Source organism: Trachymyrmex cornetzi, unplaced genomic scaffold, assembly GCF_001594075.2.
Source record: "Trachymyrmex cornetzi isolate Tcor2-1 unplaced genomic scaffold, Tcor1.1 scaffold262, whole genome shotgun sequence".
Classification (NCBI taxonomy): domain Eukaryota; kingdom Metazoa; phylum Arthropoda; class Insecta; order Hymenoptera; family Formicidae; genus Trachymyrmex; species Trachymyrmex cornetzi.
The window spans coordinates 50,497-67,623 of NW_017297292.1; the positions used below are offsets into that span (position 1 = coordinate 50,497).

Sequence of the window (17,127 nt, forward strand, 5' to 3'; positions counted from 1 at the left end):
TTCTTCGCATGACTGAGGTATGCTACGTATGTTATATTGCAAATTGATATTACAGGGAATAAAACTTCTTCCGCGAGCAGTTACGTAATGAATACGCTCCACACGCATTTGCAAGTATTTATTATAATGAAAGGGTGTAGTATAGGGGAGTTACTGTACGAGAACATGTATGCTTGCGTTTTTCCATTTCGCGTGGGGTATACATAAATAAAATTATTATGACGCATATGGTACATGTGAGAGACGAATAGCTCTGCATGTTTAAATTTAATAAGCTATAACGTATATTCACTGCTCGTAAGAACGTAAAGGTACATGCATGCGTAGTAAGATTTCTTCATAATTTCCCGAAAATGTTCGGGAAATCATGAACGCATCTAACATGTTCATGTATATTTTAGATATAAGAAAGTAAGAAATGAATTTAAAAAAGATTTCTCTCTATGAGATTCTAAACCCTACAATGTGCTCTTTGTTTCCTGTTTCTTGCTTTTTATCTCTTGCTTTTTTCCCTTTTGCAACCGTTTTATCGACAATTGCATTTCTTGCTACGTGTTTCCTGTTTCTTCCAAAGTTCGTTAACTTTTATCTCGGGCGACATAAAACAAAAAATCGGATAAGAAACAAAAAGACAAGATGTAAAAAATAGCAAAAAGCAGAAAACAGAAAACAAAAAGCACATTGTGAAATAACCATAAATAAACCATATGTACATCTATTTTCCTCGTAAATATTGGAGAGAAACATACATTATTTTATAATTTGTCTATTATTCTATTATATATAACATACTTTTGTATTTCTGTACGAACTACAGTAAAGCAGTTTTAACTTATAGACTTTCAACACGCAATAGCTTCTTCATTGTACTCTACCTAATAATTTTATTGTTGCATGTCTTGTCTACAATAGGAAATAAGTGTGCAGGAAGTAACATATGTTTCACTGAAATGCTACACAACGGTGTTAGAAATATGGTCTTCACGCTCACGCAATCTGTGTATGTAATTGTGAGAAAAGGGAGGATTTTATGTTCCACATGAAAGAAATAGGTGAAACGATGCAATAGGCTATAGGTATAGCAAACCTATTTTGGAGATAATGTTGCGTTTCTTTAACTTCGCGTTGGAATTCTGAGACTAAGTTATACTTATTATTCGCGGAAAAATATTCGAGAAAGCCAGTATCGATAAGGGAAGGTCGGGCAGTGAACTGCTAGATTTTAAATATATGCGATTTCGCATTTGCCGTTGTTTGATGTACACGTTTGGCGGTTGGTTCTATAAATTGTAGTTTTTTGAATAATTACTGCAGTGCATTAATGAAGTCAATGTTTATTAAAATAATGGAATCTGAATTATTTATTGGGAGATTGTTCATCATGATAAAATCATTGGTAGATCTCGATTACTGCGGGTGCGACATTTTTACGTACCTCTTCGGTATACTTAGAACTGCGAGCGGTGTTATGGTAACGTTGAAAAAGAATATGTATCCAGATACGGTAAAATCCAACTGAGTTAAGGAAACGAAGGTTTTTTGCATCGAGAAGTTTCGGTGATTAAGGAGTTTTAGCTGTAACAGAGAAAGATTAAGTTTTTCATGCTCCTCCAGTAGAAGGTTGAAATCTGAACATCTAGAGGAGCGGCTATATATATGCCTAATTCCAATAACTGAAACTTGAAATATATATACAAAGTTTTATCTAAATAACCTGAATGGTTTTTGAAATTTTAGAAAAATTAAAATTTTTCTTTCAACTTTAGCACCCTGTATCTTTGAAACTATATAAGTCGGATATATATGGTCATACGAAGCTTTTGTCTTGAATTTGTGTGAGGAATCATTCTTTAAAATCTCTTAGATTACTTAATATCTACCTGTATATGATTAAAGATCGCAAAGTATTCTCTTACAGAAGCATATAGTGTTGAGAAATTAAAATTTTTAATAAACCAGGAACAGAGATGACTATAGTTTGTACAATTTGTTGACGTCACAGCAAAATACTTAATGTAATCTTTCGCGACTCGACGGTTTGATTATAATAATACAATGAATAATATAGATCTTAGCAATCGTAGAACTCTGAAATATAAATTTAAAGATACATTTTTTTACCTATTATAATATTCAGTTTTAGATAATTATTTATATTTAGACTTACTCTTCTCGTTAGATCAGTCAGCTAAGCGTAGAGAAGTATTTTTGTTTGTAATGCAGTCAATACGGTTCGATTATATATACTGAATTTTTACGAATGACGGAAATCGCTATTTAAAAAATACTGAAATTATAGAAACGTTTTATTCTCTAATATATAATTCTAATTTTTAATTTAAGCTATTTTTAAACACTGGAAATCTCATCAGCTTAAAGACAGTTTATTTTAATATTTATTTTTAAATAGTTTTTAAATAGACCATTATATAACATGTTTACCGTGCCATCTCTCGTGGAAACATAGAATGAATAAAATTGAATAGCAAAGTCCTTTATCGTTTTGTTAGTTCTTAATCATTAACGAAAAATTCATTAGTAAAGTTCTGTGGCGAATCAGCGGTGAAGAAACGACAGCCCAGCGTGCTGATTGCGGTTGCTATGCGCGCGGCAAAGTATTGGGAGGAGCGCATGTCTAGCAACCACCAATGATGCACAACGTTGGGTTGTATTTTATCAAAAAAGCGCAGACGTACGTTCATTTGCAGATTGAAGGAGGTGTAGTTCGATATAATAAAATTAATTTTATAAAAAATTGATTTGGAAAGATGAAAAAGACAATTAATGCAATGACCTTAAAATTTTTTTTATTTATGTTAATTAATATTTACTAATGTGAAAAAAGTAACAAGTATATCAGAATTTTTTGGTGCTAACAATACTACAATATCTTCTATTATGCAAAATATAATATGTACTATTGAAAAATAAAAATTAAAAGAATTTAGAAAGCTTTAAAATTTATTTCTTGATCCATTGTTCTCCACAAATACCATTCGCAATGTCATTAAATAAGAAAAAGCTGTTGATGCGTACTAAAATATATAAAATGATAGCTTTAGTTTATATTTTCTAGCTTTAGAATAAAAAATATGTATATAAAATTTTACAAAAAATTTGTATACATTCGGAAGCATTAATAATGATACACGTTTATGTTTAACGATTAAATTTCTTACATATAAAAAATATATTTTTCGCGTACGCACATATAATGGTATGATTATTTGATTATATAAAAGAAAAAATGGAAAATTTTAATAAAAATTAAAAAAAATTTTTTAATTAAAAATTTTAATTAAATTTTTGTAATTTATCAAAATTTAAATTTTTAGACAGAGTCTACATAAAATATTTCCAAAATGTTTGATTATTGAATATTTGATTTTGTAATGTAAAAAGTTATACTGAGGTAAAATATTAAAATGTAAAAATTCTTTTAATTTCTAAAACCTTACCGATGCATAAAATTGTAACGATAAAGCTGGAAGGATAGAAACAGAGACGGTTATTGGTGTTTGACTCCTTAGCAAGATAAAATTTAAATTTTTTTGAAAAATTTTGCCATGATTGTACCACGATGATTCGTAAATTGCTTCCGCAACATTGGCACTCTAATAAGTAATATGCATATTTTAATATAATAATATGGCCGAAACAGTATAGTCAAAACACGTAAAATGAAAATATCGTAAATAAATATGTGACACAGAAAATTATCATTTTTTATTATAAAAAAGTAAAAACTTAATACAAACGATTTAACATATTATATTTTTAAAACATTTAATTTTATACGTATATTTATTATATATATTTTGTAATTATTTATTAACAATTATAATATTCTTATAAAAAATTAATAAAAATTTTTAATATTTAAATAAGAAATAAAAAGTTTATTTTACTGAATAGGGAGCCAAATCGAGCGAAAAGAAATAATTTAAATTTAAAATAATATAGATAATAATGGTCCATAACTTAATGATATAATATACAGTTACAATTATTTCTTTCGAATTATACCCAATTATTTAAATGTAAACGCTAATGGAATCCAACTTACCGTATCTTTTAAATAATCGGATGGCCAAGCACATGCATAAACTTCCATAAGTGCAGATATACATAGAGCCATAAATTGTATTTTGTCCGTTAACGTACTTCGCTAGGTTTATAATAATACTAAGATAAATAAAATGTAAACACATTCATACATGTAATCTTTTTCTCCAGTAGAATTGTCGTTTTACTATCGCGAAACGATAGTAAAAGGTATAAAATTATACTTACGCTTACAATTGTTAGGCCACTAGCTACCATCGCCCACGTACAAATGATTATTAATACTAATATCATTGAACGAATGGCAATTACTACTTCTTGAGCGTATCTAAAACGATTTGTTTTCTAATGTTGAAAAAATTACTATATACTCAGTGAGAAGTGACAATGAAATCGATATCGACTCGACGTCGATTCGATGTCGATTCCATTATCATTTCTCATTACTTCTATATATATACTTCTATACATATAGCGCGCGTACTTTTTTGTCTCACAATTTTAACACTTTTTTTTGCATTAAAAGTTACAATTAATGGTAAAAATTCAGATTAGGGGAGGATCCCTCAATGATCTTGACCTTGAGATATGTTGTCAAGGTCATGACCCTGAGTGACCTCCAACAGGTTTTAATCGTCGGTTGACTTTCGTTAAAAAGTTGTTAACAAAAAAAGTTCTGCTATATGAAACACAAATTCTGTTTTAAAATAAATTTCCTGCTTCAAAAAGTTATTAACAGTGAGGCAAAAAAAGTTCTGTTATATAAAACAAAAATTCTCTCTTTTAAAATAAATTTCCTGCTTTAAAAAGTTATTAACAGTGAGGCAAAGAAAAGTTCTGTTATATAAAACAAAAATTCTCTGCTTTAAAATAAAAAAAGAAAGTCGTTTCGCACAGAAGGTCGAAAAAAGGATGTAGAGTTTACATAGAAAAATATGTTGTATCACACACACACACACACACACACACACACACACACACACAGAAAAATATCTTTAATTTAAAAAAGAAATACTCAATGTGTACATATGAAATAATAATAAATAAGAATAAGCGATTTTCTTTTTCTTATTTCAAAGCAGAGAATTTTTATTTTATTTAGCAGAATTTTTTCCCCCTTACTGTTAACAACTTTTTAAAGCAGGAAATTTATTTTAAAACAAAGAATTTTTGTTTTATAGCAGAACTTTTTTTGTTAACAACTTTTTAACAAAAGGTGACCGACGGCTAAAACCTGTTGGAGATCACTCAGGATCATGATCTTGACAACATATGTCAAGGTCAAGGTCATTGGGGGATGTTCCCCTAATCTGAATTTTTACTCAAATAATAATAGTAATCGTAATAATCTTTATTTTTTTTTTTAAATAAAACTTTTTGTTCTTTTATTTAGTATCTATACATATTATATCTTTACAACATCTTAATTTTAATCATAAAATGACGAAAATGATCTACATATTGCAAATTTTATATTTTCCTCAAAAACAATTTTATATTAATTAATTTTATTGTTCTTATTTGACAAAATTAATTATGAGATTAAAAAAAATGTTGCTAATAAAATACGGAAAATGTATGCTTGTAAGCTAATTTGGATACATTTTCAGTTGTCGATCTTAAATTTTGTGAAGATATGTTTTAAATGTACACATATTTGCACACACACAACACACATACACAAAGCAGTGATATTAACAAAAAATAATCTGTTAGTTCGATTTCAAAAAACATGAAACGATGTTTAGCAAATCTTTTACGAAAAATATAACATAATTTTATTTTACATAATAATGTATAGGTGATGTAAGTAGAGAGTTTTATACAAAAAAATATGGTATGCTAAATGTTGGATCATGGCCAAAAAAATATATGTTAAATAAAAACAATTATTTATTTTACTACTAATGACTAATTTTTATAAATGATGAAATGCACTTTTCCGTTACCTCAATAATTTCACATGCTGTCGTACACACACAGTGATACCATAAATATCAGTGACCGTACGAAATTGTTCCGACAAGATTTCAAAACGCGCTGCGGCAAACCATATGAGAAGACCGACAAAACTACCTACACAAACGATAGAGAAGCACTGCCAAATAACGATGAACTGATGCAAAAAAATAATAGTTTTTACTGGTTCATACTCCACGTCGAAAGGATACTTTGTATCTGTTGGGAAAATCTGATCGGCCGCTATGAATGGTAGTGTTGCTGTTATACTCGCACCGATAAAAACTGTCGCCGTAAGACTCACGTAAAACATCGCGCATCTATCGACGTATCGCTGGTAGAGCTTTTTCTCGTATGATTCCGCATACTTGATATTATACTCCATTTCCGAAATCAAATACTGAAATTTAATTACGTAATACATAGGTTATACTTGCGCTATGAATAAATGAACAAAATCGATGATTGAATTAAATATATATAGTTTCCAAAGTAGATAATGTAATTTTTTGTGAATATAATCTTGCTTCGGACAAACAGAACTGATAAAAAAGTTAAATTTGCAAAATATTATTTGTTAAATAGTATTTTCATAGCATTAATCAATAATATTCAAAGTAGCTACTTAAATTATTAATATCTCTACAGAATTGAATAAGATATACTAAAAATGATTTATTGAAGGTCGATCTGTGTACGTGTTGATATTGCTTTAAATACATATAAATTTCTTACTTGCAGTCGGTCATATTGCAGTGCGCATTGTGTTACCTGCAGAAGGATATGTATAAACGCGCCCAACAAACACCATAGCTTCGTTATCCTTGCTAGATTGTAATCATTACGATAAAGAGTGTATGCTGTAGGTACACTCAATACCGCTGCATTTATACAAAGTAAAGTGCGTAAAATTTTGAAGCGTATTACTTGAAATTTACTAGCGTTCTTTGAAAGTGGCCACGCAAAGGACAAAGCGACTATCACTTTTATAAACGCGATAGCAGTTTTTGGAGTTATTTTTATGGCCATAATTTTATCGAAGAATTTATCGAAAATATATTTAAAATCTATATTCGCTTATGATATTTTCTCGTGTTACGTGGATTCAAATAAAGTGATACAATCTTTTTTCCTCGCTTCATAACGCGTAAATATTTGATGTGTAATAGCGTAATCAAATCATACATTTTCCAATACATGCACAATACTGAGAAAGACTGTAATTTATATGTAGCACGTTAGCTGACTTGACTACTGCAGGGGTGCTGTGAATAGAACAGTTTTATGAAAGAAATTTTATATCAAACGCAATGTATTTATAATACGAAAGGGAAGTACAGCAAAATTCCATCTATACGAAGTTGTTATACGCGATGATAAAAATCTATTAAATTTTCAACACGTAATTTCATCTAGGAAATCATATAACGTAAATTATCAGAAGCACGAAGAGTACTTCAACAGTGTACATATCTCATCATTTTTTGAAGATGTGTATGGTGCACTGTTAAATCTGTAGTGTTAAATTTAACCTAAGGTGAGTCGCCACTGCTCCTATACTCAGTTATATCGTTATTTTATACTAAAGCAATGTTTATATTTGATACTGTACAGTGTTAAATTTAATTATCATTTTAGTATAAAATAACGATATATTTATAATAGTAGGAGCAGAGTGCCGATTCACATTAGATTAAATTTGACACTATAGATTTAACGGTATGCGTAGACTTTATTAGTATTAATGGTCTGTAATATATAAAAATTTAATAATCTCGTAAATTATGTTTGCACTCAACAATGTTTCTCTTAAGAATTCGAAACATGAGAATGCACGATAATGTTTGTATATTAAACGCTTAGACTGTACTTATGCTGCATTCATTTATATTTCTTCGGCAGAAGGTAGCGTATGGAAATGTCATGTAACTAAAGTTGTGAGAAGAGAAAAGGAAATAATAAATTATGCGACTGTGGGATGTATAGACATTGGATTTTTTTGTAAAACGTGCGTAAGTATGTTTTATATTTTCTGTAGTGACATTGGCCAATCAGTTAAAATGATTTCCTGCCCTAAAGGCCGGAACACAGACCTTTTGCATAATGTATAATAAAACATAAGAAAATCAACTACAACCAGAGCCTTTTATTTCATGGGAAGGCAGAAAATGAAGGATTTTGATTGGTTTTTTTTTCTTATATATTATGCATTATACGTTATGCTCAGTCTTTATGCTCGGCCATTTCTGTCGAACTTCGCGTTAGCAGATTTATTCAAAAAATGTTTTCAAGAAAATACACATTTAAAAGCATCGTGTGATGCAAACCGCGCTCATGCTTCGTTATTTGGATGTACAATTTAAATTATGATTTAAATTTGAACGTTCATACACTGAAAAAAAAGATTGGCTGCTGCAGCAAATTAGATGATAAAATATGGCATAGTATTTTTAATTGTCTGTAGCAGCCAATTTGGTTACGTTAGCCTATTGGTAATGTCAGTATAGGATTTTGATAGACTTACGCAACCAAAAATTGGCTGCTACAATTAATTAAAAAGGCTATGTCATATTTCGTCATCTAATTTGCTACAGCAGCCAATCCTTTTTTTCGGTGTATACACATACATTTTAACACATGCCATTAACAATAGAAAATACATGGAAAATACAATAACAAAATTATATACAAAATTATTGTAAGGGATCAGGAATATAAACACCGATACGCTTACGTTAAATGATTAAGTTTCGTATAACATTAAAAAACTATATTTTTTACTTTCACATATAATAGTATAATTATTTTATTATATGAAAAAAAAAATGGAAATATTGTGTCATACTTAAAATTTCTTCACATATGTAAATATCCTGGTCAATATTAATACTCTTGAAAAGGTGCAATTCGAGACATGATAAAATAAAATTGATTTTAAGTAAAATCGATTTAGGAAGGATGAAAAGAAAATTAAGGCAACTAACTTAAGAAATTCTATTATTTTGAAATCTAATGTGAAAAGAGATATAAGAACACCAAATTTATTATAATAACAGTAACAGTATTTTCTATTATGCAAAACATAAAGCTGCGTCCAGACTATTGAGCCGAAACTCGAATCGAACCTCGAGCCGAGTCACTTCATCCTGCCACTCGTCAGACCACTCCATCCTACATATACATATTATACATACGAATATGACAGCTGATTAATCACGCATTTGTTTTTTTATTAATATTTATATGTATGTGTCGAAGTGTCATATTCGGCTCGAGGTTCGGCTCGAGATTCGGCTCGAAGTTCGCGGCTCGATTCGAAGCTTGGCTCGAGGCTCGACTCGAGGTTCGCTTTGAGGTTCGGTTCACGTTTCGGTTCGATAGTCTCGACGCAGTTTTATACTATTGATGCGAACAAAAAATTAGAATAATTTCAAATTTAATTTTTTATTCCACTGCCTTCTTCCGTAAATACCATGCGTAACGTCATCAAATAAGAAAACGCTGTTGATACATACTAAAATACATAAAATAGTAACATTAGTTTATATTTTCGGGCTTTAGTGTAAAAAATATAATATGGATATAGTAACAAAAGCGGATTAAACTGACAATGAGTCGAAAAGTCCTCTACCATTTTGCAATTTTTGCAATATTTAACAAGATATTTACTAAAAATCGCTGAATATTGGTTTTTAATAATTTTTCTCAAATACTATCAATTTAATAGAAACATAATAAGAGAAAAATTATTTATTTTCTTCTTATAAAGTTCTGAGAATTTTTTCAGAATTTTTTAATACCGTATTTTCTCATGTTGATGAAAATCAGAAAATGCAGTACTAAAAAGTTGATAAAAATTCTGAAAAAATTCTTAGAGTTCTATGAGAAGAAAATTAATGATTTTTGTCTCTTGCAGTTTTTTTTGTAAAGTTGATAGTATTTGAGAAAAAAATTATTGATGACTAATATTCGACAATTTTCAGTAATTAATATCTTGTTAACTATTGCGAAAATTGCAAAATGGTAGAGGACTTTTCGACTCAGTTTAGTCTTCTCTATCTGCCCACGAGCGTTGTCGGATGAATTATGGGATATCCTGTATATAAAGAGATTTTTTTAATTTCTAAAACCTTACCGATGCATAAAATTGTAACGATAAAGCTGGAAGGATAGAAACAGAGACGGTTGTTGGTGTTTGACTCCTTAGCAAGATAAAATTTAAATTTTTTTGAAAAATTTTACCATGATTGTACCACGACGATTCGTAAATTGCTTCCGCAACATTGGCACTCTAATAAGTAATATGCATATTTTAATATAATAATATAGCCGAAACTGTATAGTCAAAATACATAAAATGAAAATATCGTAAATAAATATGTGACACAGGAAATTATTATTTTTTATTATAAAAAAGTAAAAACTTAATACAAACGATTTAACATATTATATTTTCAAAAAATTTAACTTTATACGTATATTTATTATACATATTTTGCAATTATTTATTAACTATACTAATATTCTTATAAAAAAATAAATAAAAATTTTTGATATTTAAATAAGAAATAAAGAGTTTATTTTACTGAATGGGGAGCCAAATCGAACGAAAAGAAATAATTTAAATTTAAAATGATATAGATAATAATGGTCCACAACTTAATGATATAATACACAGTTACAATTATTTCTTTCGAATTAATACACAGTTACAATTATTTCTTTCGAACTATTTAAATGTAAACGCTAATGGAATCCAACTTACCGTATCTTTTAAATAATCGGATGGCCAAGCACATGCATAAACTTCCATAAGTGCAGATATACATAGAGCCATAAATTGTATTTTGTCCGTTAACGTACTTCGCTAGGTTTATAATAATACTAAGATAAATAATATGTAAACACATTCATACATGTAATCTTTTTCTCCAGTAGAATTGTCGTTTTACTATCGCGAGACGATAGTAAAAGGTATAAAACAAATTATACTTACGCTTACAATTGTTAGGCCACTAGCTACCATCGCCCACGTACAAATGATTATTAATGATAATATCACTGAACGAAAGGCAATTATTACTTCTTGAGCATATCTAAAACGATTTGTTTTCTAAAGCTGAAAAAATTACTATATACTCAGTGAGAAGTGACAATGAAATCGATATCGACTTGACGTCGATTCGATGTCGATTTTATGCTTTCGACATCGAATCGACATCGATTTGATGTCGATTCCATTATCATTTCTCATTGGGTACTTCTATACATATAGCGTGCGCGTACTTTTTTGTCTCACAATTTTAACACTTTTTTTGCATTAAAAGTTACAATTAATGGTAAAAATTCAGATTAGGGGAGGGTCCCCTAATGACCTTGACCTTGAGATATGTTGTCAAGGTCATGATCCTGAGTGACCTCCAACAGGTTTTAGCCGTCGGTTGACTTTCGTTAAAAAGTTGTTTACAAAAAAAGTTCTGCTATATGAAACACAAATTCTGTTTTAAAATAAATTTCCTGCTTCAAAAAGTTGTTAACAGTGAGGCAAAAAAAGTTCTGTTATATAAAACAAAAATTCTCTGCTTTAAAATAAATTTCCTGCTTTGAAAAGTTGTTAACAGTGAGGCAAAGAAAAGTTCTGTTATATAAAACAAAAATTCTCTGCTTTAAAATAAAAGAAAAAAAAAGTCGTTTCGCACAGAAGGTCGAAAAAAGGATGTAGAGTTTACATAGGAAAATATGTTGTCATAGAAAAATATCCTTAATTTAAAAAAGAAATACTTAATGTACATATGAAATAATAATAAATAAGAATAAGCGACTTTCTTTTTCTTATTTCAAAGCAGAGAATTTTTGTTTTATTTCGTAGAATTTTTTTCCCCTTACTGTTAACAACTTTTTAAAGCAGGAAATTTATTTTAAAACAAAGAATTTTTGTTTTATAGTAGAACTTTTTTTGTTAACAACTTTTTAACAAAAGGTGACCGACGGCTAAAATCTGTTGGAGGCCACTCAGGGTCATGATCTTGACAACATATGTCAAGGTCAAGGTCATTGGGGAATGTTCCCCTAATCTGAATTTTTACTCAAATAATAATAGTAATCGTAATTATCTTTATTGTTTTTTTTTTATAAAACTTTTTGTTCTTTTATTTAGTATCTATATTATATCTATATTATATCTTTACTACATCTTAATTTTAATCATAAAATGATAAAAATGATCTACATATTGCAAATTTTATATTTTCCTCAAAAACAATTTTATATTAAATAGAAACAAAGGGCTAATGAGATTATAATCGCGGTAATTCTTGCGATAATTAAATTTATTACATATTACTATAAATTTATTACATATTACTATAAAGGAAACGTCTGAATTATAGTAATATATATAATAAATTTTATCATCGCGAGAATTACCGCGATTATACTCTCATTAGCCCTTTGTTTCTATTTATGACAATTTCGAGAGTTATTGTTATCAATTTATAATTTTATGTTAATTAATTTTATTGTTCTTACTTGACAAAAACAATTATTATATTTAAAAAAATGTTGCTAATAAAATACGGAAAATGTATGCTTGTAGCTAATTTGGATACAGTTTCAGTTTTCAATCTCAAATTTTGTGAAGATATGTTTTAAATGTACACATATTTGCACACACACACAACACACATACACACACAAAGCAGTGATATTAAAAAAAAATGATCTGTTAGTTTGATTTCAAAAAACATGAAACGACGTTTAGCAAATTTTTCACAAAAAATATAACATAATTTTATTTTACATAATAATGTGTAGGTGATGTAAGTATAGAGAATTTTATACAAAAAAATATGATATGCTAAATATCATTTATGCTAAATATGGATCATGGTCAAAAAAATATATGTTAAATAAAAACAATTATTTATTTTACTACTAATGGCTGCTAATTTTTATAAATGATGAAATGCACTTTTCTGTTACCTCAATAATTTCACATGTTGTCGTACACACACAGTGATACCATAAATATCAGTGACCGTACGAAATTGTTCCGACAAGATTTCAAAACGCGCTGCGGCAAACCATATGAGAAGACCGACAAAACTACCTACACAAACGATAGAGAAGCACTGCCAAATAACGATGAACTGATGCAAAAAAATAATAGTTTTTACTGGTTCATACTCCACGTCGAAAGGATACTTTGTATCTGTTGGGAAAATCTGATCGGCCGCTATGAATGGTAGTGTTGCTGTTATGCTCGCACCGAGAAAAACTGCCGTCGTAAGACTCACGTAAAATATCGCGCACCTATCGACGTATCGCTGGTAGAGCTTTTTCTCGTATGATTCCGCACACTTGATATTATATTCCATTTCCGAAACCAAATACTGAAATTTAATTACGTAATACATAGGTTATACTTGCGCTATGAATAAATGAACAAAATCGATGATTGAATTAAATATATATGGTTTCCAAAGTAGATAATGTAATTTTTTGTGAATATAATCTTGCTTCGGACAAACAGAACTGTAAAAAAGTTAAATTTGCAAAATATTATTTGTTAAATAGTATTTTCATAGCATTATATATATAATCAATAATATTAAAAGTAGCTATTTAATTTATTAATATCTATACAGAGAGAGAGAATTGAATAAGATATACTAAAAATGATTTATCGAAGTTCGATTTGTGTACGTGTTGATATTGCTTTAAATTCATATAAATTTCTTACTTGCAGTCGGTCATATTGCAGTGCGCATTGTGTTATCTCCAGAGGAATTTGTATAAACGCGCCCAACAAACACCATAGCTTCGTTAACCTTGCTAGATTGTAATCATTACGATAAAGAGTGTATACTGTAGGTACACTCAATACCACTGCATTTATACAAAGTAAAGTGCGTAAAATTTTGAAGCGTATTACTTGAAATTTACTAGCGTTCTTTGAAAGTGGCCACGCAAAGGACAAAGCGACTATCACTTTTATAAACGCGATAGCAGTTTTTGGAGTTATTTTTATGGCCATAATTTTATCGAAGAATTTATCGAAAATATATATAAAATCTATATTCGCTTATGATATTTTCTCGTGCTACGTCGATTCAAATAAAGTGATACCATCTTTTTTCCTCGCTTCATAACGCGTAAATATTTGATGTGTAATAGCGTAATCAAATCATACATTTTCCAATACATGCACAATACTGAGAAAGACTGTAATTTATATGTAGCACGTTAGCTGACTTGACTACTGCAGGGGTGCTGTGAATAGAACAGTTTTATGAAAGAAATTTTATATCAAACGCAATGTATTTATAATACGAAAGGGAAGTACAGCAAAATTCCATCTATACGAAGTTGTTATACGCGATGATAAAAATCTATTAAATTTTCAACACGTAATTTCATCTAGGAAATCATATAACGTAAATTATCAGAAGCACGAAGAATACTTCAACAGTATGCATATCTCATCATCTTTTGAAGATGTGTATGGTGCACTGTTAAATCTGTAGTGTTAAATTTAACCTAAGGTGAGTCGCCACTGCTCCTATACTCAGTTATATCGTTATTTTATACTAAAGCAATGTTTATATTTGATACTGTACAGTGTTAAATTTAATTATCATTTTAGTATAAAATAACGATATATTTATAATAGTAGGAGCAGAGTGCCGACTCACATTAGATTAAATTTGACACTATAAATTTAACAGTATGCGTTGGCTTTATTAGTATTAATGGTTTGTAATATATAAAAGTTTAATAATCTCGTAAATTATGTTTGCACTCAACAATGTTTCTCTTAAGAATTCGAAACATGAGAATGCACGATAATGTTTGTATATTAAACGCTTAGACTGTACTTATGCTGCATTCATTTATATTTCTTCGGCAGAAGGTAGCGTATGGAAATGTCATGTAACTAAAGTTGTGAGAAGAGAAAAGGAAATAATAAATTATGCGACTGTGGGATGTATAGACATTGGATTTTTTTGTAAAACGTGCGTAAGTATGTTTTATATTTTCTGTAGTGACATTGGCCAATCAGTTAAAATGATTTCCTGCCCTAAAAGCCGGAACACAGACCTTTTGCATAATATATAATAAAGCATAAGAAAATCAACTACAGCCAGAGCCTTTTATTTCATGGGAAGGCAGAAAATGAAGGATTTTGATTGGTTTTTTTTTCTTATGTATTATGCATTATACGTTATGCTCAGTCTTTTACGGCCGTTTCTGTCGAACTTCGCGTTAGCAGATTTATTCAAAAAATGTTTTCAAGAAAATACACATTTAAAAGCATCGTGTGATGCAATCCGCGCATGCTTTGTTATTTGGCTGTACAATTTAAATTATGATTTAAATTTGAACGTTTATACACTGAAAAAAAAGATTGGCTGCTGCAGCAAATTAGATGATAAAATATGGCATAGTATTTTTAATTGTCTGTAGCAACCAATTTTTGGTTACGTTAGCCTATTGGTAATGTCAGTATAGGATTTTGATAAGCTTACACAACAAAAAATTGGCTGCTACAATTAATTAAAAAGGCTATGTCATATTCCGTCATCTAATTTGCTACAGCAGCCAATCCTTTTTTTCGGTGTATACACATACATTTTAACACATGCCATTAACAATAGAAAATACATGGACAATAACAAAATTATATACAAAATTATTGTAAGGGATCAGGAATATAAACATCGATACGCTTACGTTAAATGATTATAAGTTAAATGATTATAAGTTATAAGTTTCGTATAACATTAAAAAACTGTATTTTTTACTTACACATATAATAGTATAATTATTTTATTATATGAAAAAAAAAATGGAAATAGTGTGTCATACTTAAAATTTCTTCACATATGTAAATATCCTGGACAATATTAATACTCTTGAAAAGGTGCAATTCGAGACATGATAAAATAAAATTGATTTTAAGTAAAATCGATTTAGGAAGGATGAAAAGAAAATTAAGGCAACTAACTTAAGAAATTCTATTATTTTGAAATCTAATGTGAAAAGAGATATAAGAACACCAAATTTATTATAATAACAGTAACAATATTTTCTATTATGTAAAACATAAAGCTGCGTCCAAACTATTGAACCGAAACTCGAAGCGAACCTCGAGCCGAATCACTTCATCCTGCCACTCGTCAGACCACTCCATCCTACATATGCATATTATACATACGAATATGACAGCTGGTTAATCACGCATTTGTTTTTTTATTAATATTTATATGTATGTGTCGAAGTGTCATATTCGGCTCGAGGTTCGGCTCGAGATTCGGCTCGAAGTTCGCGGCTCGATTCGAAGCTTGGCTCGAGGCTCGACTCGAGGTTCGCTTTGAGGTTCGGTTCACGTTTCGGTTCGATAGTCTCGACGCAGTTTTATACTATTGATGCGAACAAAAAATTAGAATAATTTCAAATTTAATTTTTGATTCCACTGCCTTCTTCCATAAATACCATGCGTAACGTCATCAAATAAGAAAACGCTGTTGATACATACTAAAATATATAAAATAGTAACATTAGTTTATATTTTCTGGCTTTAGTGTAAAAAATATAGTATGGATAGTAACAAAAGCGGACTAAATTGACGATGAGTCGAAAAGTCCTTTACCATTTTGCAATTTTTACAATAGTTAACAAGATATTATTTACTAAAAATCGCTGAATATTGGTTTTTAATAATTTTTACTCAAATACTATCAATTTAATAGAAAAATAATAAGAGAAAAATTGTTTATTTTCTTCTTATAAAATTCTGAGAATTTTTTCAGAATTTTTTAATACGATGTTTTCTCATGTTGATAAAAATCAGAAAATGCAGTACTAAAAAGTTGATAAAAATTCTGAAAAAATTCTTAGAGTTCTATGAGAAGAAAATTAATGATTTTTGTCTGTTGCAGTTTTTTTGTAAAGTTGATAGTGTTTGAGAAAAAAATTATTGAAGACTAATATTCGACAATTTTCAGTAATATCTTGTTAACTATTGCGAAAATTGCAAAATGGTAGAGGACTTTTCGACTCAGTTTAGGCCGCTCTATCTGCCTACGAACGTTGTCGGATGAA

The 17,127-nt window shown here is 29.3% G+C and overlaps 2 protein-coding genes across 2 annotated transcripts; both read right to left on the bottom strand.

Annotated features, from left to right (window-relative positions):
• Nucleotides 1–3,446: 3,446 nt before the first annotated feature.
• LOC108761779 (odorant receptor 49b-like) lies at nucleotides 3,447–7,053 on the bottom strand. Its single transcript, XM_018508498.1, has 5 exons — nucleotides 6,760–7,053; nucleotides 6,015–6,424; nucleotides 4,294–4,393; nucleotides 4,067–4,168; nucleotides 3,447–3,614 (listed from the first exon to the last, which is right to left on the bottom strand). The coding sequence occupies exons 1-5, from the start codon at nucleotides 7,051–7,053 to the stop codon at nucleotides 3,447–3,449; spliced, it is 1,074 nt and encodes a 357-aa protein (XP_018364000.1).
• Nucleotides 7,054–10,147: 3,094 nt separating this feature from the next.
• On the bottom strand, nucleotides 10,148–14,059 carry LOC108761780 (odorant receptor 49b-like). Its single transcript, XM_018508499.1, has 5 exons — nucleotides 13,766–14,059; nucleotides 13,006–13,415; nucleotides 11,021–11,120; nucleotides 10,790–10,891; nucleotides 10,148–10,315 (listed from the first exon to the last, which is right to left on the bottom strand). Exons 1-5 carry the CDS (start codon nucleotides 14,057–14,059, stop codon nucleotides 10,148–10,150), a joined length of 1,074 nt encoding a protein of 357 aa, XP_018364001.1.
• Nucleotides 14,060–17,127: the final 3,068 nt, after the last annotated feature.